At 40.3% G+C, this 26,846-nt stretch overlaps 1 protein-coding gene across 3 annotated transcripts in view; it reads right to left on the reverse strand.

The window, feature by feature from the left end:
* Window positions 1–26,846, reverse strand: part of LOC129551702 (uncharacterized) — a 447,940-nt gene that overhangs the window by 294,208 nt on the left and 126,886 nt on the right. The window contains exon 1 of one of the 3 annotated variants that reach the window (XM_088845549.1): window positions 19,158–22,792. The exons of the other annotated variants lie outside the window; for them this stretch is intronic. Within the exon in view, the coding sequence (XP_088701675.1) occupies window positions 19,158–19,364 (207 nt within the window). The 5' untranslated portion in view covers window positions 19,365–22,792. Of the gene's footprint in view, window positions 1–19,157; window positions 22,793–26,846 lie in introns of those variants that run through there. 3 annotated transcript variants of the gene reach the window in all.

Here is a 26,846-nt window from a genome sequence, read left to right on the forward strand (position 1 = left end):
ATGTAGGAAACTATTTGTACTCGGCAAAGAGTACAGGGAATAACTTCTGTGAACTACCAGCTAACATTATGTTTAAAACTCTTAGTTTTCTAAAAATAAACCCTATCATATAACATCAAGGACATCATAAAAGAAACTGCTGGCAAAATACAAAGTTAGGTATTTTGAACAGAGGCTGTTCTCAGTAAGGCTTAATAAACATAATGGAAGCTATAAAAAATTAATGATTAATAAAAGCACTGTGAAAATACAGTGATATATCTGTGCACATATTATAAATGTTAGGTTAAGTCACTTAAAAGTAGTTCTACTTGAATCTAGTTTGCAATACATAAAGAAGATTTTACAGTTTTCCCTAAAATACAAATGAGGTAAAAAACTGGCAACATTTTATTAACATATCTAGTTACCTCCATATTTGTTTTATCTCAAAAGTGTTTCAGTTCAGTTCAGTCGCTCAGTCATGTCCGACTCTTTGCAACCCCATGAATCACAGCACGCCAGGCCTCCTTGTACATCACCAACTCCTGGAGTTCACTCAAACTCATGTCCATCAAGTCAGTGATGCCATCCAGCCATCTCATCCTCTGTCACCCCCTTCTCCTCCTGCCCTCAATCTTTCCTAGCATCAGGGTCTTTTCCAATGAGTCAACTCTTTGCATGAGGTGGCCAAAGTATTGGAGTTTCAGCTTTAGCATCAGTCCTTCCAATGAACACCCAGGACTGATCTCCTTTAGAATGGACTGGTTGGATCTCCTTGCAGTACAAGGGACTCTCAAGAGTCTTCTCCAGCACCACAGTTCAAAAGCATCAATTCTTCAGCACTCAGCTTTCTTCACAGTCCAACTCTCACATCCATACAAGACCACTGGAAAAACCATAGCCTTGACTAGATGGACCTTGGTTGGCAAAGTAATGTCTCTGCTTTTTAATACGCTGTCTAGGTTGGTCATAACTTTCCTTCCAAGGAGTAAGCGTCTTTTAATTTCATGGCTGTAGTAACCATCTGCAGTGATTCTGGAGCCCCAAAAATAAAGTCTGACACTGTTTCCCCATCTAGTTCCCATGAAGTGATGGGACCAGATGCCATGATCTTTGTTTTCTGAATGTTGAGTTTTAAGCCAACTTTTTCACTCTCCTCTTTCACTTTCATGAAGAGGCATTTTAGTTCCTCTTCACTTTCTGCCGTAAGGGCAGTGTCATCTGCATATCTGAGGTTATTGATATTTTTCCTGGCAATCTTGATTCCAGCTTGTGCTTCTTCCAGTCCAGCATTTCTCATGATGTACTCTGCATATAAGTTTAATAAGCAGGGTGACAATAAGCAGCCCTTACGTACTCCTTTTCCTATTTGGAACCAGTCTGTTGTTCCATGTCCAGTTCTAACTGTTGCTTCCTGACCTGTATATAGGTTTCTCAAGAGGCAGGTCAGGTGGTCTGGTATTCCCATCTGTTTCAGAATTTTCCACAGTTTATTGTGATCCCCATAGTCAAAGGCTTTGGCTTAGTCAATAGTGTTTAACAGTGCAAAAAAAAATCCAAAACTAAAATAATGTATCAGGAGTACATTATATGTGTCTGTGAACTATCTACTTTTGTAAATAAACATAATTATGTCACTTATTTCCTTTTCCTTTTTTCAATTCTTGTATCAATGTTACATTGTTACAGCACAGCTAGACACAAACCCTCCCCAAAGAAAGCCTCTTTTTAGATAACACAGCATTTTATCACTTTCACAACTAATGTTGGGGGTAATTATATTCAGCTTATAGACAGGAAAACGAAATCTCAGACAATATTATCCACCTTCCTAAGTGGAAAATGCAGAACCCAAACTCAGGCATACCTGGCTCCAAGTCTGTGGTCTTTAAAGCTCCTCAAGCTGCTCATCAGTTTTCTCCCTCTTAGCAAAGGAAACGTGACTGTACTGGTCAGTTATTCAGCTGCTCAGTCATGTCTGACTCTTTGCGAGCCTAAGGACTGCAGCAGGTTAGGCTTCCCTGTCCTTCTCTATCTCCTGGAGTTTGTTCAATTCATGTCCATTGAGTCGATGACGCCATCCAACCATCTCATCCTCTGTCGCCCCCTTCTCCATCAATCTTTCCCAGCAGCAGGGTCTTTTCCTGTGAGTTGGCTTTTTACATCAGGTGGCCAAAGTATTCAAGCTTCAGTTTTAGCATCAGTCCTTCCAATGAATATTCAGGACTGATTTCCTTTAGGATTGACTGGTTTGATCTCCTTGCTATCCAAGATGACTCTCAAGAGTCTTCTCCAACACCACAGCTCCAAAGAATCAATTCTTTGGAGCTCAACCTTATTTATGGTCCAACTCTCATTCATGCACAGCTACTGGAAAACCCACAGTTTCGACTATACAGACCTCAGCCAATAAAGTGATTTCTCTGCTTTTCAATATGCTGTCTAGGTTTGCAACAGCTTTTCTCTCAAAGAGCAAGAGCCTTTTAATCTCATGGCTGCAGTCACTGTCCTCGGTGATTTTGGAGCCCAAGAAAATAAAGTCTCTCACTATTTCCTTTGTTTCCCCATCTTTTTGCCATGAAGTGATGGGACCAGATGCCATGATCTTAGTTTTTTGAAGGGTGAGTTTTAAGCCAGCTTTTTCACTCTCCTCTTTCACCTTCATCAAGAGGCTCTTTAGGTCATCTTCGCTATCTGCCATTAGGGTGGTGTCATCTGCATATCTGAGATTCAGTTATCTGTGTATAATCATTCCAAAATGTTCTTTAAAAAAAAAAAAACTTGGCACTTAATGAAATAATCAAAACGTTGAGAATACAAGAATGAATAACTCCTAGTCTGAATAAGATGCATGTGAATATGTATAGAGATATTACTAAATCTTAGAAAGTATTAGATAAATAAATAGTACCCGTGCATAACATTTCTGAAAAGTATTCCATGGATAAAAATGAGGCACAGTTTTCTCACAGTGGAACTGGTGAAACACTTTAGTACAGTTGAAGGAAAGTCTCTGTCTGGTCTGGAGTTCTCCTTTTTAGCATCTCCTTTCTCTTTAATGAACACTTCACTACTTTTGTGCCATCCTATTCTATCATGGATCATTGGTTTATTAAGAGCAAGAATCTTTATTTTCAGTCTAATTTTTCACATGTTGAAACTTCAAGTATGAGATAATTACATTCTAATAATATTTACTCATAATGACTACTCAAAACCTGCTAATAATTTTGTTACATGTATTGCATTTACTATCTCATACATATCTCTAGAACATTGCAAGGTAGATATTTTAACCTCCACTGTACAGATGTAGAAACTGAGGCTTTGAAGTTGCACAGATAGGAGACAGTTAACTGGAATTCAGATGCAGAAATGTCTAACTTCAAGCTGTGTACTCAGCCACCTTGAAGCACACTGATGTTTCTCTAACAAGCTTTGTAAAATGTCAGCCACATGCTTTCCATGCCAACCCAGACGCAGCCTCTTCCTCTGTTTACATGGCATTCTGAGGTCTGGGTGAGGCAACTGCTCTCTGTGCCGAAGAAAAGAATACTTTATAGTTCCCTATGAAGGAAAGAGGGCTAATATTGTTTTCCAGGGAGAAACCTATTACTTTCAGATTAATGACTGATATGAAGATACATCATCCATAGACAAACATTTCCTTTAGGGCAGCATTAAATCTTCTCTAGTGACAGTGCTCTGGGGATGCTCTGAGTTAATTCTACCTAAATGGAGTTTACATTTTAATCAATTTATCAATTTTATCAACTTGTACATTTTAAACAATGTATGTATTTAATTAAGTCCTACACCATATTTAGTCCTATAATTTGCCCCGGTGGCTCAGTGGCAAAGAATCTGCCTGCCAGTGCAGGAGACAAGAGTTCAATCCCTGGGTTGGGAAATCCCCTGGAGAAGGAAATGGCAACCCATTCCAGTATTCTTGCCTGGAAAATCCCATGGACAGAGAAGCCTGGTAGGCTACAGTCCATGGGGTCACAAAAAGTCAGACAAGACCTTGTGATTAAATAACAACGAACAAAATAATTTTAACTATACACAATAAATTAAATTATATAGAACTTAATTCCACCTGAAGTCCAACTTTTTCTAGATTCAAGGCTATTAGAGAACCTTAAAAAATGTTTCAAGTGGACATTTAAGCTTCCAGTGGGAAATATTATAATTCATATACTGAAAAATATGCTGTCATGTAAAAGATGAAACCTGTGACCTCTTTTCAGTATGCTAGATTGTTTCCCAAGAAAGAGGGGGAGGAAGAAGTTTGCTAATCTGTCTTCATATATTAGCTAGTTCCTGCTGAAAATAATGATGGGCACCTGAAAAAATGTCATTCTGTAGTATTATGAAGGTAACTGACTGACTTAGCTAAATTCACGATCTCAACTTTCTTGGCACCAGGCTAAAACCAACAGAATTATTTGGTTTTCAAAGCAAGAACAGTTTACTCTGCCAATCTAAATGCCAAGGGGATTCACCATGTAGTAATTTTTTTTAACTTTTTTTAACCTTAATTAAATGCTGTTTTAAAGTTCATCCTGAGAAATTTATACTCCAATGGAAATTTACCCTCCTTGTATTTAAGTCAACTTTGTTTTATTTTTTCCCCTAACCACTTACAAAGCAGTATGCTAAAAGTCACATATCAAGGATCTACCATAATACAACTTTTAATAGACACACGGGTGCACTTTAGCCAAAATCCACATACTTGGAAGAGAATGAATACATCTACTATTTATAGTTAAATACTTCCTCTACCTGGAGAGATTCCTGTCCTGGAAGGATTTTAGAACATGAAGTACTGGTATATTATTTTGAAAATAAAGTGAGTGACTTACAATCTTTTAAAAGCCTTGCCAGGAAGAAGAGAAATGCAAAATACAGATTGTGAAACTCTATCTTGGGGAGATTAAGTCATAACTGTATAAATCCCTAAAGTTATGGCAACTTTCCACTGTAAAAGTCAAGTGCTATATTTTCAAAATTCTATACTTTTGGTGTGCTATTTTAGAGTGAACTTCTGTAATTATTTTATCCTTTTAAACCATTCCCCCAATCCCTCCAATACTGTGTTTTACATGAATTGAGAAAGCTCAGAAATATTAGTTCATTAGCTAAAAAAAGTCATCACAGAGTAACACACAAAACAGGATTTTAAGAAACAGAAACTTGGGGTACTCTAATGAAAAAGAAAATAGCAAGTATCTTCATTTAAATTTCAAAGCATCAACTAAATTCAAGTATCATATAGCATTAATTCCAACACTCAATGTTCTCCTGTAATATTGCATCATCTTTCTTGTGCATGAACACATCTGATCTTCAAAGCCATTCCCTGAGGAGACTATCATTATTATAATCTCCATTTTATAAATAAGTAAATGATAACTCAGAAAGTTGAAGTGTCTCCTAACAGATAAACTAAGGTCCCAGACTAAATCCTTGGTGTGTTCTAAGGCAGGCAAGCCCCATAAAAGTCAGGGTAAATCTTCACTGAACAGTGAGGATAATCAATGAAGACCCAGGTCAAACACACTGCTATACTGTATGCAGCAGCTATTCTGTGGTTCTGGAAAAAAAAGAGACCATTTCCACAATCCTGCATGTATCAATAGGATAGTAACAAAAAGCTTAGCTTATCTGATTATAATGAAATATGTAAAATAATAAATACAGACAAGGAACTGGTTCCAAATTGGGAAAAGAGTATGTCAAGGCTGCATATTGTCACCCTGCTTATATAACTTATATGCAGAGTACATCATGCAAAATGCCAGGCTAGATGAAGCACTGGCTGGAATTAGATTACCAGGAGAAGCATCAATAACCTCAGATATGCAGATGACACCACCCTTATAGCAGAAAGCAAAAAAGAACTAAAGAGCCTCTTGTTGAAAGTGAAAGAGGACAGTGAAAAAGCTGGCTTAAAACTCAACATGCAAAAAGCTAAGATCATAGCATCTGGTCCATCACTTCATGGCAAATAGATGAAGAAACAATGGAAACAGTGACAGACTTTATTTTCTTGGGTTCCAGAATCACTGCAGATGGTGACTGCAGCCAAGAAATTAAAAGACACTTGCTCCTTGGATGAAAAGCTATGACCAACATAGACAGCATATTAAAAAGCAGAGACACTACTTTGCCAACAAAGATCTGGTCTAGTCAAAGCTATGGTTTTTCCAGAAATCATATATGGATGTGAGAGTTGGTCCATAAAGAAGGCTGAGTGCCGAAGAATTGATGCTTTTGAACTGTGGTGTTGGAGAAGACTCTTGAGAGTCCTTGGATTGCAAGTTCAAACCAGTCAATCCTAGAGAAAATCAATCCTGAATATTCACTAGAAGGACTGATGCTGAAGCTGAAACTCCGATACTTTGGCCACCTGATATGAAGAACTGACTCATTAGAAAAGACGTTGATGCTGGGAAAGACTGAAGGCAGGAGGAGAAGGGGATGACAGAGGAGATGGTTGGATGGCATCATCAATTCAATGGACGTGAGTTTGAGCAAGCTCCGGGAGTTGGTGAAGGGCAGGGAAGCCTGGTGTGCTGCAGTCCATGGAGTCACAAAGAGTCGGACACAACTGAGTGACTGAACTGAACTGATGTTAAATAACATACCCCTCATAGATTTCTGTCTCAAAAGCATGATACCCTCATATGTGGAGGTTTCTAGTTGCAGAGTAACAGTTATTGCTCAGAGAAGTAAAAAGATAAGCTATGACTGAAGTTTCTTAGCAAAAACTACATGTGTCATGCCTTTGCATTAATAAACAGTTCTAGTACCTCCATCACCAGGTATATTTTAACAATTAAAACTTAAATCTGAGACATCCCTGCTGACACAGTTGGTAAGAATCTGCCTGGCAATGCAGGGCACTCAGGTTCGATCCCTGGTCTGGTTAAGATACCACCTGCAGCGGAGCAACTAAGCCTGTGTGTGACGAGCACTGAAGGCCGAGCCCCGAGTGCCTGAGCGCACAACAATGAGAACCCTGCACGCTGCAACGGAGAGAAGCTCCCGCTCACCAAAACCAGAAGAAGCCCACTCAAAGCAACAAAGACTCAATGCAGCCAAAAACTAATTAATCACTTAAAAAAAAAATAAGTCTGAAAACATCAATAAAATTAACACAGGATTCTACCTACATTTTTAGTTTGTGATATAATCGAATTTAAGCCTTACAAAGAGATTTCTAGAGCCCCTTAGGCTTAAAAAATTAACTTTTAATTGGTACTAATTTGATAAAGTTGCAGTACAATGCAGCATAACTCAATACCTGATTTATTTTGAAAATGAATCAGATAATCTACTGTCTTTCACATCTTTAACCATGGTTTGACTAAACCACAATTTAGTATTAACACTTTGAAAATATATATCGTTTCTCCTTTTTAACCTTTTCTGAATTAATTACATCATGTATTTTCCTACACACTTATTTAAATGTACACACACAGAGTTTAACTGCCTATCTAGACTATTTTAAATATTTTTAAAGCTCAGCACTTTTCCCTATAATTCTCTGAACAAATTTCATTTCTACTCATCTTTTCAGTCAACTGCTAAATCTACTTCTCCCAAATTGTATATTCTTCTTAATTCCAAATCTACATGTCTAGTTCTCAAGTGGACCCCTATAATAATATGAATGTTCTTAGAAGCAGATCAAATGCCTCATAACTTCAAACTCCTCATCCTCCTACTAAATGCAGTTCTCCTGCTTTCCACGTTCTATCTCAGTCTCATCATACTCCCAGCTGCCCATGTCTGGAATCAGAGAACTTCAGATCATCTACCAACCCCTCTCTCATTCTCCTCCTCTAATCAACTTGTCTACTCATCTGATTAGTTTCATTTGATCCATGCTTCCATTCCCATCTCATCTGATCTTTGAACTCATTTGCTCACTGTTTCCATTAATGATTCCCTAGTTTATTCTCTCATCACTTACCTCTGAGAGGGTAACAGGCAGGAAGGCCAGGGGTCTTCAAACAGAGGAAATAGGCTGCAAGTGTCAGACATTTTTATGTCTCTTAAGCGGCAGGAGGAAATAAACTAGTGTTATTTTTTTCCTTCTTTATACAAATTTAAAAGAAGGTTTCTCTTAAAATACTGTGTTGCCATAATGACACCTGGTCTCACCTGAAGTTAACTATTCGCAAACCCTGAGCTAACCAATGCATTCTTCTTCTGGAAATGTTTGTCTTAAGCTATGTTAATGTACTATGCATTTACCCCAGACTCTGTCTTCAAGTCAGTTTGCCTAATGGCTCAGAACCTACTTGACAAACCATTATGTTACACTCAGATATTGTTCCCCTAATCTATGTAAATGAAACTATTTGTATGGTAATCTTCCCTTCTATAAGATTCAAGTCAATCATTTTATGGTCCGGGATGAATCGTCTGTTGCCGAGATTATCCCAAAATACATCTTATGGATGAGGGGCCTGGTGCCATTCTGAGTTTTAAGACATTTCTTTCTTTCATTAACAGACTGTTAGTGACTATTGGAGAAGGAAATGGCAACCCACTCCAGTGTTCTTGCCTGGAGAATCCCAGGGACGGGGGACCCTGGTGGGCTTCTGTCTATGGGGTCACACAGAGTTGGACATGATTGAAGTGACGCAGCAGCAGCAGCAGCAGTGACTATATAATATCCAGCTGAAGACTAGCAGGAGGGTACTCTTTCTGCCCCCTTCTGATGCCTATGTCAGAAGCTTTCTCTATCTCCTTTATACTTTAATAAAACTTTATTACACAAAAGCTCTGAGCAATCAAGCCTCGTCTCTGGCCCCGGATTGAATTCTCCTCCAGTGGCCAAGAATCCCGACTTCTTTTCGTGGGTCAACAATAACCTTTCACCTCAATTCACCACATTTCCTTCTATTCATCCTCCCATGACCTCAGACTTCTTACTCATCCCTTTAAACCACATGAAGTTGCACTAATTTCCCCCAAATTAAGATCTGGTCTCCTCACTCCTCCCCAAATCTGCAATGTCTCCCAACAACCAAAGAGTAGGATTCAGATAGCTGGTTTTGGTAGTTAGAGCTTTTTCTATGTGGAACCTACATACTTCATTTGTATCTTCCAGGCTACTGCTTTTCCCTCAGTCTCTACTGTGAATTAGTCATTATATCAACTGCACACTTTCTATTACCTAGGACTCCTCCTTTATCTTTCAAGGAATGGCCCTTGTTTTCTCCTGTCCTTATTTGCATCTTGAAATTGAAGTCTTGTAATAAAAAAGGAGAATGAAAAAGTTGGCTTAAAGCTCAACATTCAGAAAACTGAATCATAGATCTTAGCATAGCAATAAGATCATAGCATCTGGTCCCATCACTCCATGGCAAATAGATGGGGAAACAGTGGCTGACTTTATTTTGGGGGGCTCCAAAATCACTGCAGATGCTGATTGCAGCCAGGAAATTAAAAGACACTTACTCCTTGGAAGGAAAGTTATGACCAACCTAGACAGCATATTAAAAAGCAGAGATATTACTTTGCCAACAAAGGTCTGTCTAGTCAAGGCTATGGTTTTTACCAGTAGTCATATATGGATGTGAGAGTTGGACAATAAAGAAAGCTGAGCGCTGAAGAACTGATGCTTTTGAACTGTGGTGTTAGAGAAGACTCTTGAGAGTCCCTTGGACTGCAAGGAGATCCAACCAGTCCATCCTAAAGGAGATCAATCCTGGGTGTTCATTGGAAGGACTGATGGTGAAGCTGAAACTCCAATACTTTGGCCACCTGATGCATAGAGCTGACTCATTTGAAAAGACCCTGATGCTGGAAAAGATTGAGGGCAGGAGGAGAAGAGGATGACAGAGGATAAGATGGTTGGATGGCATCACCAACTCGATGGACATGGGTTTGGGTGGACTCTGGGAGCTGGTGATGGACAGTGAGGCCTGGTGTGCTGCAGTTCATGGGGTCTCAAAGAAACGGACACGACTGTGCAACTGAACTGAACCGAACTGAATGGCTTCTAACTCTAAACTCTTCTCAGTTCCGTGAGTCAGAATGACTGTCTTCTGCTTCTTTACCTCATTATATATTTTGTTTGTATCTCTGACATGAGTGAGTGTGTGAAAGTCACTCTGTTATGTCCAACTCTTTGCGACCCCATGGAATATAATCCATGGAATTCTCCAGGCCAAATACTGGAATGGGTAGCCATTCCCTTCTCCAGGGAATCTTTCCAATCCAGGGATCAAACCCAGGTCTCCCATATTGCAGGTGGATTTTTTACCAGCTGAGCCACAAAGAATGACTTCAGGGAAGCCCAAGAATATTGGAGTATCTATTAATTCCACCTTAAATTATATTAGGTCTAATTCAATCCAATAAACATTTACTGAGGATCTTCTCTGTGCTAGGCCAGTACTAGGGAGAAAACAAAATGAGTCACACAATGTCTTTCCTCAAAAATTTGCAGTCTAAACAAGCAACTATAGCAGGAAGATTCTGCATCACAAAAAGATACAAACAAGGTGCTGGGAAGGCTTAAATGAAGTAAATCTGTGTATGCCTTCCTTTCCCAGAAATGGGCAGGAATCATCTTTCTCTCTCTCCTCACACACACACAGTTACAAACAACATACACATACCACTGTGAATGTCATACAGTAAATACTATGAAATTCTTTAACTCAGAAAGTTGATCAAAGTAGATTTAATGCATATTGTGGGCTGAATAGTGTCTCATTAAAATGCATATGTGGAAGTCTTAACCCCAGAACCTCATAGTGTGAGTTTGTTTGGGGAGAAGATCTTTATAGAAATGATTAAGTTACATGAGATTCAAATGACTGAGTTAGAGTGAACCTTCATCTAATCTGATGCCCTATAAGAAGAAAAATCTGGACACACATAGTGACCCCAGGGGTGTGCACTCACAGAGTGAAGACTGCGTGGCCATCTGCAAGCCAAGGACAGAGGCCTCAGAGTAAACCAAGCTTTCTTTGTGAGAATCAAATTTCTGTTGTTGAAGGCACTCAGTCTGAGGTCCTTTGTTACCACAACCCTGGCAAATTAATACATTGCATATACAAAGAAATGCAGGGAAAATGAGGGAAATGATATCCTGAAAACAAATTAGAAAATAAGCACATAATTGAAAAATAAGCTATGTAATTTGTATAGGTCTGCACATTATAAAAGCAAAAATAGTAGTGTGATTGGATGAGGTTTATGTTACCAAAGAGCATGACATTATGTACATCAAAGCATGGACTTGATTAGGGGTTCCTAGTTATTTTGCTAGGACTCCCTTATTATTTATCCCCTACATTGCACTCCAAGTATATGCCACTCATTGCATTTGCTTGCTTGCTTGCTTGGGCTACCAAACAAAGCATGCATTTTTTTCTGATATACAGAAGAAAATGTATATGTGTGTGTGTATGTACATCCCTGAGTGTATTTTTCATCAAGGTGAGAATAGCTTGACATTACAATTAATCTATGCAATCATACTGCAGGTAAATACATTAATCTAGTAGACTTTTAGAAACACTGGAAGTAGCTTGAACAACATCCTTTGGCAACTTTCTTGGATCATTAATTGTTTGGACCTCTATATATCCAATCAGATGTAATCAGATCAGTAAAATCTATACTCATCAGTACTTGGCATACTATGTAGATCTGAATTTGAGATCTTCCTAAATGACTTTATGATAAAATGGTGTTTTAAATTTTTTACTACTATGACCTTATAGAGTTTATATGCATGACTTTCTGATTTCTTGCCAAAATAAAATAAATAAATACAAAACCATCACTTCACAGCATGACCTATGTTATAGTTCAGTTCAGTTCAGTTCAGTCGCTCAGTCGTGACTCTCCGCGACCCCATGAATCACAGCACGCCAGGCCTCCTTGTCCATCACCAACTCCCGGAGTTCACTCAAACTCATGTCCACAGAGTCAGTGATGCCATCCAGCCATCTCATTCTCTGTCGTCCCCTTCTCCTCCCACCCCCAACCTTTTCCAGCATCAGAGTCTTTTCCAGTGGGTCAACTCGTGGCACGAGGTGGCCAAAGTATTGGAGTTTCAGCTTTAGCATCAGTCCTTCCAATGAACACCCAGGATTGATTTCATAGTACACACCATAAAAAGAATGTTAAGCAATGCTGTTTATCTACAAAGACTTGCGTAACAAATTAGTTGCAAGTGAAACTAAACATAACTTACCAAATTAGTGGTTCAGAATTACCCTGTAGGATTTGACAGAATGACTAAGGTAAGCATGCACTGCTATGAATGTTAAAAATAATGAAATGCACCCACTCAAAAGAAGCTCAAATCAGAGGCTGAAACTTCATTAGTACCATGTTCTAGTCACACAGGATGAATGTCTGTGAGTAAGGCTCTACCACAGTCAAAATTCTCAATTGACTCTGTAATGCATTAGTGGTGGAATAAATTATTAAAGTAAAAAGAAAACAAAATCTAGACTTTTAAGTTGACAATTTCTATTAGTTCACTTTCTTGATTATAATAGTTTTATATCAAGCAATTAGTTTAACAATCTTAGATATGAAAATAGTGCAAATAAAATCATATTAATGGTTAAAGCCAGAAAGAATGAAGAGACAGAGCCAAAGCAAAAACAACACCCAGGTGTGGATGTGACTGGTGATGGAAGTAAAGTCTGATGCTGTAAAGAACAATACTCCATAGGAACCTGGAATGTTAGGTCCATGAATCAAGGTAAATTGGAAGTGGTCAAACAGGAGATGCAAGAGTGAACATCAACATTTTATTGACTATACCAAAGCCTTTGACTGTGTGGATCACAGCAACCTGTGGAAAATTCTTCAAGAGATGGGAGCAACAGACTACCTTACCTGCCTCCTGAGAAATCTGTATGCAGGTCAAGAAGCAACAGTTAGAATTGGACATGGAACAACAGACTGGTTCTAAATTGGGAAAAGAGTATGTCAAGGCTGCATATTGTCACCCTGCTTATTTAACTTATATGCAGAGTACATCATGCAAAATGCCAGGCTGGATGAAGCACAAGCTGGAATCAAGATTGCTGGGAGAAATAATAACCTCAGATACACAGACGACACCACCCTTATAGCAGAAAGCAAAAAAGAACTAAAGAGCCTGTAGATGAAAGTGAAAGAGAGGAGAGTGAAAAAGTTGGCTTAAAACTCAACATTAAAAAAACTAAGATCATGGCAACTGGTCCCATCATTTCATGGCAAATAGATGGGGAAACAATGGAAACAGCGACAAACTTTATTTTCTTGGGCTCCAAAATCACTGCAGATGGTGATTGCAGCCAGGAAATTAAGACGCTTGCTCCTTGGAAGAAAAGCTATGACTAACTTAGCATATTAAAAAGCAGAGACATTACTTTGCCAACAAAGATCTGTCCAGTTAAAGCTATGGTTTTTCCAATAGTCACACATGCATGTGAGAGTTGGACTATAAAAAAAGCTGAGCGCTGAAGAATTGATGCTTTAGAACTGTGGTGTTGGAGAAGACTCTTGAGAGTCCCTTGGGCTGCAAGGAGTTCCAACAAGTCCATCCTAAAGGAAATCAGTCCTGAATATTCATTGGAAGGACTGATGCTGAATCTAAAACTCCAATACTTTGGCCACTTGATGAGAAGAACTGACTCATTTGAAAAGACCCTGATGCTGGGAAAGATTGAAGGCAGGAGGAGAAGGGGATAACAGAGGATGAGATGGTTGGATGGCATCACCAACTCAATGGACATGAGTTTGAGCAAGCTCTGGGAGTTGGTGATGGACAGGGAGGCCTGGCGTGCTGCAGTCCATGGGGTCGCAAAGAGTTAGACATGACTAAGCAACTGAACTGAATCGTTAACATAGTTTGTTCAAATGATGACAATCCTTTGGATAAGAATTCAGCTAATAACCATATGACCCTGAAGTCCTAATAACCATATGACTCCTGGCCATATATCCAAAGAAAAACATGATCTGAAAGGATACATGCACCCCAAAATTCATTGCAGTACTGTTTTCAATAGCCAAGACATGGAAGAACTTAAATGTTTATTGAAAGAGAAATGGATGAAGATGATGTGGTACATACGTATAGTGGAATATTACTCAACCATTAAAAGAATGAAATAATGCCATTTGCAGCAACATGGATGGACCTAGAGAATGTCACACCGAGTAAAATAAGTCAGACAGAGAATGAGGTATAACACACCTTATATGTGGAGTCTAAAAAGAAATGATACAAAAGAACTTACTTACAAATCAGAAAGAGATTCACAGACTTAGAAAATGAACTTATGGTTGCTGAGGGGAAGAGATAGTCGGGGACTTTGGGAAGGTCATGTACACACTGCTATATTTAAAATGAATAACCAACAAAGATCTATTCTATAGTACATGGAATTCTGCTCAATGTTATGTGCCAGCCTGAATGGGAGGGGTGCTTGGGGGAGACTGGATACATGTATATGTATGGCTGAGTCCTTCCCTGTTCATCTGAAACTATTACATTGTTAATTGGCTATACCCCAATACAAAATAAAAAGTTCAAAAGAAAAAAAAAAGAATTCAGCTAATAGTGAAAACACTTATGGGACCAAAAATTTTTTCCATTTCTAAATGTAGCTGATCAGGGCCACTCCAAAGGGTTCTTCAACATGTTGTTCTGTATACAAAGGCACAAAGCTGAGGGGGTGAGTGGCCTGAAAACCAGCCTGAGGCAACCCCCAAGCCATGTACCTAGCGGCACCAGAAGGGGTGCCTTTGACTAACTCACCCAAAGAGGCCCTTGTGCCCAAGCAGGCCTGGGGCTGTCACTATTTTCTTCAACCAAATGACGCTAAAAATCCCACATATTCTTGGAATCCACTATAAAAAATATCTAAATAGAATGTGGCTCATGAACCGATTAAACCGTAGAATTCTTTTGAACATGCTTTGAACTTAAGCCATTGTAAACAGTTTCAAATTTTTTGAATGACTATCCTTTCGCAAAGATAAATATTATATTTTAATTATTTTACAAACCCTAAACTGCCAGAGTTGAATGCAGCAAATTAATGGAATAGAAAAGCAGTTGACTGGCAAGAAATTATCTCAGTGACAAATACCATTAACAAATGCACTTCAAGACTGTTCAAAATTTGGAACTCCCTGGAGGAACTCCCTAACTCCCTAATGGTCCAGTGGTTAAGACTCTGCTCCCAGTGCCAAGGCTGCAGGTTCAACCCCTGGCTATGGAATTCAGTTCCATTCAGTTCAGCTGCTCAGTTGTGTTAAGATCCCACAAGCCATACAGCCCAGCAAAAAAAAAAAAAAGTGTTCAAAATTAAGAAGTAACCTAAGTAGCCTTCACCCTACATTTCCTAACAGTTTTCAATAATAATCTTCTCAACATTTGAACCAAGTAAAGCAATGGAGTGCCAAATCATTGAGTCCCACTTTCTTTCTAACTACGTTCTCTATGAAAATAAGCTAACTGAACAAAAAAATTAAAATCACAAGATTAAACCATGTGCTAAATGAATATAAGATAATTTGGAAGTGAGTACTCTGGAAAAGACTCTGATGTTGGGAAGGATTGGGGGCGGGAGGGGAAGAGGACAACAGAGAATGAGATGGCTGGATGGCATCACCGACTCGATGGACATGGGTTTGAGTGAACTCCGGGAGTTGGTGATGGACAGGGAGGCCTGGCGTGCTGTGATTCATGGAGTCACAAAGAGTCGGTCACGACTGAGCAACTGGACTGAACTCATGAAAGAAGCAAATAGTGATATTCTTTTTTAGTAGTTCCTTATTTCAAAATTCTTCTTTTTTTTTAATCTTACTGGAATTTTATTAGTCACATAAATCTGATAAAGGTAACATCTTTATAACAGTTTTTTTTTACACTAATATGTGTAAGGTTGGACCCTGGTGGCCTTCTTGGCTTCCCCTTCCTGGTGGCTATCTTGGCTTCTTCTTCCCCTCTCCATCCCCCACCAGAGGGAAAAAGTCCCGCCAAACCGCTGAGGAATTTCTGATGTAATAACCCTCTGCCGAGATCTACCCGCTTCCTGACCTCCAGAGTGACCAACCTGGTCTAGCTGACCACTCACAATCTCGCATTCCCGAGCTTTACCTTATTTTAGGCCTGTCCAGGTTATATGATACCACTTCCTGCCCCGAAGGCATAAAAATTGCACCCTGCCTTTGTTCGGGGCAGAACTCCTCGTGGCCATTCTTGTGGTCAGTGGGTTCTTCCTGGGAGTGTACTGCCTTAAAGACTGTTACTTTCCCTTGGTGTCTGGGTTATTTCCTTACAACTTGAGACACCCATTTCCGAGACCTTACATTTGGCGCCCAACGTGGGGCTCGAGGTGAGAGCCCTCCCCTGCTGGCCACGGGGCTTACGGCTCCCTCGGGCCTGGCCCACACCCTGGCTTGATCCACCGCCTCGCTGAGACTGTTCAACCCTCCGACAGGATACGGAGTAAGTTCCCTGGGTTAGGTCCTAGAGTAGCTCTCCCCCTTGGCGAGTAATCCACGGGAGTCCAGTCCTTGAGGGCCAGACCCGTCATGAAAATTACAGCGCTGTGTCTGGCTTCCTCCTCCGGCACCAGTTGAGTCGGAGACTTCCGCCTCACCTGGCTGCAGGCCAGGTCCTGCTTCCTGGGCACCAGTCGATCTCGGAGACGTCCATTTCGGCTGCGGTAGCCTCCTCCGCTGGGATGATAGATCTCCTGGGGACGCCTGGTTGATCTACCCCTAAGCCTATCCTCCGTCGCTCGCCAATGGGGACAACTGCCTCCAAGTCTGACCGGGGTTGGTCAGCTCCTCTAGATTGTCTTTTGGCCAACCTTAAAACTCTGCGTCTCTCAAACGATATACGACACAAACAATTGATTTTTCTCTGTTCTGAGGCCTGGCCCCAATATTCTCTTGATAATGGCTCAAAATGGCCCTCAGCGGGAACTTCTGATTTTGATATCCTCCGTGATTTAGATAATTACTGTCGAAGGACGGGAAAATGGTCTGAGGTACCCTACGTACAGGCTTTTTGGCAGCTGCGCTCCCGCCCCTCCCCCTATTCTTTCTTTCCCCTCCTCCCAAATCCTTTTTTCCCTTTCCCCTTCTGGCCCCTCGCCGCCAGCTAAAACATCTGTCCAAACAGACCGAGAAAAACTCCGCCCCTCGCCCCCCTCGGTAATTGTTTCCCCGACAACTCCAAGCTCTCTCTCTTCCGATATTGCTTTCACAGTCCGTCCGGAAGATCTGGTGGCCCCTCCTCCTCCTCCATACGCTGCGACCCCCCGCTGCTGCGGCGGCCGCAACTCCTCCTCCTCTAACACCTCCTACCTCTCCAATTCCACCAGATCCTCCTGTAATCGCTACTCCCGCTCCTTGATCTCCTCTCCAATAAAAACAGATCAAAGACCCCCATCCGTTTCTTCTCTCTATCCACCCCTTCCAAAAACACCTCCTCCCATGGATTCGCCTGTTAGTTCCTGCTGGAGGGGATGAAAAATACCTCTCTCAAGGTTCTTCCCTCTTACAGGGGCACTCTGACTCCTTCCCAGATCTCAGTGATAGGTATAGATGGCAAGCCCTCACACCCCCTACAGACTGGACTACAGCCTTGTCAGCTCGACCATCACCTATTCATCGACTCCCTCCTAATACTTCTTTCATGTTCCACTCAGCTATTAGGACGAGACATTCTAACTAAGCTCAAAGCCACCATACCTCTACCCTTCTCACACCCTTACACTCCCCAACACTACCTCTACTCCTCCTTTATGCCTCTGAATCTTCCTTTATAGACCCCACAATATGGGACACCGAGGTCCCCACTTAAGAGAAGTAAGATATATATGTTCAGTAAAGAAGGTTTAATGGAAAGTACATTTTTATGAAGGAAAAAGGAAGTAGGTCTGACTTAAGGTGACTGTTCCAGGATGGGAAAACAAATGGGTACAGAAAGTGATAAGAAGGTTTGATGGAAAGTAGATCCCAAAGAAAGAGTTTCTATGTATAGATAAAAGTTTTCCTGAGATGTTAAACTGCCTTTGATAATGGATTTTAAGTTTCTTTACCTCTGAAGTGATCTGTTCTATGTTTACCTTTGAAATCTTCTTTGTTACCTTGGCTAAATGAATATATTATTTCACAGTGATCTATGTGATTCTAGATGACTGTTACAAACCCTTCTGATATTCATTGACAAAACTGCCTAAATAGCTTGACTTCTAGTTGACTTTGGGGTGCTTCAGAGGGCCCCTGAGACATCCCAAAGAGCTATTAAACTACCTGAGTTCATGTGACATGTTATGACTTTACTAATAACTGCTAGCTATGGCTATATTATTTTCTATGTCACTTGTTTCAGAAGATTATTTCTTACTTTAACAAATGTGTGACTGAGCCTGTGATATAATGCTGATATGCAATTCCATATAAGATCAATGATTGTAATAATGTAACTCTAGATATGGGAAGAAGCAACAAGAGGGAATATTTTCCTGGACCAAGAGGCTAGTAAGACAGTGGTCCAGAGACTTCTGCTACTTGCAAGGCCTGGTCCAATCTTAGCACACTGAGTTGCCCATCCATGGAATCTTCCCTAGACCTGGGAATGAGCCTTCCCAGCACCGCGGGACACAATGGCCATGAAATGGCCCCCAAACATGGTCAAATATGTAGCTATGAAGGGACCCTGCTGACTAGAAGTTGGTACTTGCCAAATGCCTCTACAGAGACTACATCATGACCACTGCAAGCTGCTGACTTTCAACACCCCCTGAAGGGAATTCAGGGTGGAAATCAGAAATAAGGCACTCTGTGCTCTGGGAAAAACCCAGAAGAACCAACCTTCAGATAGTCAGATGTCTTCAGGTAAAGTTTTTATGAGCCCAAATTCTTGCATCTTCTCGTACCTAGAAAAACATTAACGTCATAAACCAATGTCTGGTCCTGGTTCTCCTGATAGCCCCTGAGCAGCTTTTCTACTTCTATTAATCTTTGGGCCATGTACCTTTAACTTTCTTGTTAAGTTTGTTTCTTCCAGGATGCAACAAATCTCCAAATGATAGTATGACAAGACTATTCCCTGACCAACCCCTAGACAATGCTGAAACAAGTCGCCTTCTGCCGCCAATACTCACACACATCTGAACGACTCCCCACTCCAAGACAGGCCTCATGCCATTCGAGCTGCTATACATCACTTTACTCACATTGCTCTTCAGCCCACATACCAACAGCTGCGAAAGATGACCTGAAATGCCAACAGACAGAAAATGATGATGACCGCCAATTCCAGACTCCTGCCTAAAGACCCTGAGTCCCTGGGAACACCGGAGTCCGACCATGACCCCTTCCCACGACGCCCCAGTTCAGCAGGAAGCAGCCAGAGACGACTACGTTGCCCCTTATCCTATCAAAAGGGTCAGAATGTAAGGTTGGACCCTGGTGGCCTTCTTGGCTTCCCCTTCCCGGTGGCTATCTTGGCTCCTTCTTCCCCTCTCCATCCCCCGTCAGAGGGAAAAAGTCCCGACAAACCGCTGAGGAATTTCTGACGTAATAACTCTCTGCCAAGATCTACCCCCCTTCCTGACCTCCAGAGTGACCAACCCGGTCTAGCTGACCACTCACAATCTCGCATTCCTGAGCTTTACCTTATTTTAGGCCTGTTCAGGTTATATGATACCACTTCCTGCCCTGAAGGCATAAAAATCGCACCCTGCCTTTGTTCGGGGCAGAACTCCTCGTGGCCATTCTTGCGGTCAGTGGGTTCTGCCTGGGAGCACACTGCCAAATAAAGCCTGTTACTTTCCCTTGGTGTCTGGGTTGTTTCCTTACAGCTTGAGACGCCCGTTTCCGCGACCTTACAATATGTTTTATTACAAAAGGTTCAAACAGACACAAAAATATAGAAAATAACATGACTCCTCATATATACCTATCATATAGATTCAGTAATTATCAAGATTGGCACTTTTGCTTTACATATTCAATTTTTTAGAAAAATGCTAAAGCATTATAAAGTGTTCCAGGCTTGGTCATTTCTTCCCTACAACTTCAACTGTCATCTCTCTTACAGAGAATTATTTTCTCAAATAATCTTACTGAGATTCACGCATTTAACAATTTAACATTAAGGGTAATTCTTTTGTATCATCTGAAATAATGGCTTTTTGTAATCAAATTGCCCTATTACCTCAAACTTTTTTAGAGTTTGAGTAAAAATCCAAAGAAGGTCCACTTGACACTTGTCTCTTACAACTCTTAATGCAGAGCAGTTTCCTTCTCTTCTTGTTGTTTCTCTGTGCCCTTGACTTGTTTGAACTGGGTCAGTTTTTTTCATAGAACCACATTTTGCATTTGCCTCTTAGCTTCCTTGTGATATATATATTTTTTAACTTATTTACTTTAATTGGAGGCTAATTACTTAAATTCTTCTTTAAAAATTTCAGCCAGGTTAACAACCTAAGTTTGCAACCACTTCTCGGATAGTGGAGATATCTATGAGGTGGCGGGGGAAGGTGGTGAACAGATGCCTTCCACTTATGCAAGAAGCATGTGCTTTTTTCAGCATTTTCTATATGTTTTACAGCATGTAATGAGCAAGTGCGTGACCTTTAGAAGCATTCTTATTCTATGGCAAACTAAAATTCTTGTCACAATCAAGATTTTTACAAGAGCAGTAGAATAATATTTTTTTTCTTTTTTTTTATCAGCCTCATGGAATTCTGTTGACAAATTTGGTCTCTGAGTTATTTTTGTGCAGAGAATATATGTTCAGGATGTAAGTGTTGCTTATTATCCTTTAGTTCCTCAATTTGCTCTTGGGTTTCCTAGTTACAAAGCATTCATCCCACTGACATTCTCTTTATCATCAACTGTTCAAGTAGCCTTAAAAACCTGTGTGTGTGTGTGTGTGTGTGTGACCTGTGTGTGTGTGTGTGTGTGTGTGTTCAGTCACATCCAACTCTCTGTGACCCTATGGACTGTAGCCCACCAGGCTCCTCTGTGCATAAAATTTTCCAGGAAAGAATACTGAAGTGGATTGCCATTTTCTGTGCCAGGGGATCTTCCCAACGCAGGGATCAAACCAATGTCTCCTGCACTGGCAGGTGGGTTCTTTACCACTGTGCCACCTGGGAAGTAAAAACTTCTGTATTCTTATGCAAAGGAGATGTTGTCATTATTGGTATATATGCATATCTTTCATTTTTAAAGTTCCATCAAATAGAGCCAGTAGTAAAGTACAGATTCAAAACTACACTTCAGAGGTTTGAGAACCCAGTCAATCAGATTATATTTAGAGTAAATTAAAATCATCTGTTATTTTTAAATGCTTGCAATCATATACTCTCAGAAAAATATCAAATTTATGCTTAATAAAAGCAAATTTTCTAATGATTTCAAGTTCATATTCATATGTGATATATTCCTTAAATAGTAATATGCAACTGACATTTGTTTGAGCTTCTATCATCTATTGCGAACAAACACTTAAGCATATTCTGGCATATATTCCCCTTTGGTTCTATATTGATTGCCTTTGCTAAGGCTAAATAACATTATTTCATTCATCAAATCTGTACAGATTAATAACTAATCAGGCAAAATAAAGTAGCAAAAAGCAAAAGAATTTTAAACATCCTAAACTGCAATACTTTGGCCACCTCATGCGACGAGTTGACTCACTGGAAAAGACTCTGATGCTGGGAAAGGTTGGGGGCGGGAGAAGAAGGGGACGACCGAGAATGAGATGGCTGGATGGCATCACCGACTCTGTGGACATGAGTTTGAATGAGCTCCGGGAGTTGGTGATGGACAGGGAGGCCTGGCGTGCTGTGATTCATGGGGTCGCGGAGAGTCGGACACGACTGAGCGACTGAAATGAACTGAACTGAACTGAACTTATAGAAATCCTAACATATAGAAACCATTTTCTGAATATTCTTTGACTAGCACTATGGATATTTTTCTATACATAAACATTGCAGAAATGATGAAAAGTACATAGATGATAAATGTATAGGTTTTTTAAAAATGGGATCCTACATACATGATATTTTAAATAAAAAATATTTAGTTAGACTTAATGAAATAAAGAATAAATTGAATTGATACACTGGCATTAAAATATATTTATGTCACACCTAACATAAGTTCACAAGAGTTTTCTAGAGCTGAAAAAAGATGTAAGAAATAATACTTTTGGCCTAGATTTTAAAAATTTAAGCACTATGTGTTAACCTTGTGTTCCATAAGATGAGAACTTTCCCTTCTACTACTTCTACCCTTTTCTTCCCACTCACATTGGTTAAGTATATTTGGCAGTAATTAATATCAATTTTATTTGCTAAATTATTTTCATATTGTCTCAAGGCACCCATTTAGCTGGCTGATTGGATTTATGACATCAATAAGTGAGTGGGGGAATTCTACCTGTTAAAAACAGTTACTTGAGTTGCAAAATAAACTTATTTTGAATTTATGGCATGAATAATTATCCTGAAGGACAAACATTTTTTGTTTCAAGAGCCAGGCACTTAAGAGACAGAAGAGCTTTTCCTCTTCCAAAAATCTAGCTTTTGAAATTCAAGAGGCAAAGCCGTGAAGAAGAAGCAGGGCATAAAGTTTACACCATAAACAAGACAAAAGTATGACGAAATAATAGCTAGTAGCAACACAAATATAGAAAAATTTGCATCAACTGACGAGAGAATCAGAAGGAACGGAACTCTATCTTGAGTATTTCCTGGCCCTATGAGATAGGGGTCACCCCATCCCCATGTCCTGAGCAAGCACTAAAGTTTGAGATGGATAATTGAAGCAGCTATTGTAGGTGCCCATCCCATATCATTTTAAGGTTCACCATTCCCCTGAACACTGTCCTAACAGTCTCAAGATGTAACAATCTGTTAACTTTATCATATTAATTTGTTATTAATTAATAACATGCTTCCTCTGGTGGCCAGATCCTGGTTGGCCCTCTCTCTCTAGTTCCTGGGAGTTAGTCTGGGAGCAGCTTTCAACCAATAGCTGATGAGAGGTGGTGGATAAATACGTCTGCTCCTTCGCCTCTTCTTGGTGGGGTTAATTTTAAGGTGTGTTCTACACTATCTCCTACAGTTCCTCAGAGTAATTGAGTCCCATTTACTCATGGTAATGAGCTGAGCAATTAGCCATCCTTTGTTTTTTTCACTTCTCTGCCACTTTACCAACCTGTTTTCTGGCATCATATCTAAAATCACCTCCCAAATACCTACACCCATGTCTTTGCCCCAGGATCTGCTTCTGTGTGATCCCCACCTAGAGAGTAGAGAAAAATAAAAGAGGTTTATGGGAAATCTGAGAACAGAAATGCACCATATTTTCTGCTTAAGAGATAGGTTCTCCTCTGAGTTCTCCAGAAACCAGACTCTGAGATGAAGTTTAGGGTTCAGTTCAGTTCAGTCACTCAGTCATGTCCAACTCTTTGTGACCCCATGAACCGCAGCACGCCAGGCCTCCCTGTCTATCATCAACTGCTGGAGTTTACACAAACTCATGTCCATTGAGTCAGTGATGCCATCCAACCATCTCATCCTCTACTGTCCCCTTCTCCTCCCGCCCTCAATCTTTCCCAGCATCAGGGTCTTTCCCAATGAGTCAGCTCTTTGTATCAGGTGGCCAAAGTATTGGAGCTTCAGCTTCAACATCAGTCCTTCCAATGAACACCCAAGACTCCTTTAGGATGGACTGGTTGGATCTCCTTGCAGCCCAAGGGACTCTCAAGAGTCTTCTCCAACACCACAGTTTAGGATACAGGGTGTTTAATAAAAAGTCATGGAATCAACACTTGTGTAAAGGAGACAGGAGCAGTATTGAGCCCAGGAAGAAGGTTAGCAGAAACTCAGGGAGGGTCGACCAGCAGGGAGCTCTGGAGCTAAAATGACTTCTTTCCCACCTCAGTTAGGATGTCATTGGATGCAGTTGCTTTCTAAAGTGTGTGACCTCGGGTGAGAAGGATGTCTGCAACTGAGCCAATCTGAGAAAGGCATGACAGCTCAAGACAGCCCTGTCCCTCAGTACAGCTGGGGCAGGGCAGAGGGTCCTTCCTGGAGGAGGATTCTAAGAATTACACCTTGGTGTCCACCATGAACCCCTTCTGTTCCTCAGATCCACAGAGTCAAGGAAGCAAATCCTTCAAAATTCTCAAGGTCCAAGCACGTATATGATAAACACCTTCCCAAACTCTTTGTTTGCATGACTGCTATAGATACATGATAGACAGACGGTAGAAAGAAAAGAAGGAAAAAAGGAAGGAAACCTTGTCAGAGTTCTCCAGAGAAACAGAATCAATAATATGTATACATGTATAGAGAGAGAGGGGCTGAGATTTATTTTAAGGAATTGACTCATGTTATTGTGCAGAATGGCAAGTCCAAAATCTGAAGGGCAGGCCAGCAGGCCAGAGACTCAAGGAGGAATTAATACTGCAGTTCAAATGCAAAGGCAGTCTGTGGGATGGAATTTTCTTCCTCCACTGATGTCCACATTTTTTCTCTTAAACTGACTGGATGAGGCCCATCAACATTATGAGGGTGACCTGCTTTATTCAAAACCTAGTGACTTAACATTAATGTCATCTAAATAATACCTTCAACAGAAACATCTAGACTCATATTTGAAACAGCTAGGTACCTTGGCCTGTCAAATTGACTCCTAAAATCATCACACATCTGTACATATCATCACAGCAGGTAGACAGACATTGTGTCATTTGCCTTTTCCCTCTTGTTTAGCTCTCAGATATTGCTTTTTTACTGAAGGCACTGTACATGTCTTTCTGGCCTCTCTTTCCCTTCTGCTTTGATTTCCCATTTCTAACTTTCTGAAGGATGGATTTAAATGAGAAGCATAGTTCTGAGGGCAAAGTGGAAAGAAAACGCCTATAAATGACAGCCAAAGTGCTCACCCATGAGTAAAAGGATTTTAGTTTGGGCATGTTGATTTTGTGCTACTGCATTTGGCATCCCAGAAGTCTCATTTATTTTTACATTTCTGTTTATACTGGTGATTGAATTTGCCAGACATGTGATAGGTAACAATAACAAAGAGATTTTATAAGAAGTTATTACTTACCCATTTTTAGCACAGAATATAGAAAATGTTTATTAATCTTATGAAATCTGATAATTCAAGATAACAAGAATATTTTCATTAATGGAAGGGACTCAATATTTTATTTGATTTCTATTCAAATATTTAGAAGATGATTAATATTTTTATCAATTCTCTTTGTAGAACTAACTTCTCAAGTTTCTATGTCAACACTAAAGACCATAATCAAGATGGAAACTAGTCATCATTTCAGGTTCCTGGAATTTATCAGAATTAATCTTTGAATATATTATACCAAAATGTCAAAAGCATTTAATAGGGAAAGCAATACAACAATTACTAATGTTGAATTAATACCATCACTATTTCCAAATCAATAATGGAAAAATAATTCAAATGATCTATAAATAAGGTTATCTGTGATTCATATCCGGAACTGTCACTTGTAATTAATATGTGGTTTATCTTCTCAGCTTTTGTCATGCCCGTAAAGCAATAGGCAAGAAGCCAAACACAGACAGCCCTCCTCAAATCAATGATATGAAGAAAGCTCTTTGTTACGAGCTAAAAGTTACGTCTTACCTTGAGTATTTGTCTGCCCTTAAACTGTTCCCTTTATCATGTATTGTAAGCAGGTCAGGCCCAATTACAAACTCTTTACTTATTGTTATATATGCTACTTCCTGCTATACATGTGACTCTAGAACGTTTTCCTACTAACAAGTCTGCTGTTTCTCATGTTAGAAAGTACTGAGTAAGTAAAAGAAAGTAAAAGAAAAGTCCTAACAGTGGGAGAACACTTGCCAAAATCAGTGAATGTGACCTCCAACGGCACTGCAGGTTAAAAATAGACTGGCTTTTAATTATTTCCTTTGAGGGAAATAAAATAACCAGGGCACTTAAAAGTATGCCTCAGGCTTCTTTCCTCAGGAAGAAATAACAGAGCACTATCTGAAAATACCCCTAGTGTCCAGTCAGGCAGTACTGCTGCTGCTGCTGCTAAGTCGCTTCAGTCGTGTCCGACTCTGTGCGACCCCATAGACAGCAGCCGACCAGGCTCCGCTGTCCCTGGGATTCTCCAGGCAAGAACCCTACTACAAACACTCAAAATCGAGTTTCTGCCTCAGACACTGTAAGGACCAGAGAGAGGGCTTGTCAGCCCAGGACACCTAGACTTCATCTACCACTCCTGTCATCCTCCCGCAGGGCTGACAGGCACCAGAAATTTCCATCTCATCAGCAGGTGCCCACAAGTTCATGTTTCAAGAATGTGCATTTTATTACAAGCACAGTGTACTTTTCATTCAGGCCAGCTAATTTCCCTGAACCTGCCTTGACCTAATGTTAAGAGAGCTAAACTATTCTTTGAGCTCCACTCTGCTCTGAGATGCAGGAATCTATTCATGACAACCTTTGATTTTTGCCAGTACTGTTTGTTCGTCCTCCCGGCAGAAGGATGGCTCATAGACCCCAATCTTCTGTGCCCATGCTTGAGGCACACCCTGACAAATGGCTATTCTGACAAAAACAGGCCAAAGTGCGTTCAAGCTGGTATCAACTTATATCAAGACCCTTTCACATACATGTAACATAGAGCTGTAACCAGAGTTCTTGCTGAAAAACAGCCATACATTTTTTCCCCCTAAGATGAATCATTTCATTCCCCATAGTGAAAGATATACACAATAAGCCCCAGCAAAACTACCAAGGCTGCAAATATCCCCCAGAATCCA

Source organism: Moschus berezovskii, chromosome 17 (genome assembly GCF_049115385.1).
Source record: "Moschus berezovskii isolate FMDL1 chromosome 17, NW_MosBer_1.0, whole genome shotgun sequence".
In the NCBI taxonomy this organism is placed as follows: Eukaryota; Metazoa; Chordata; class Mammalia; order Artiodactyla; family Moschidae; genus Moschus; species Moschus berezovskii.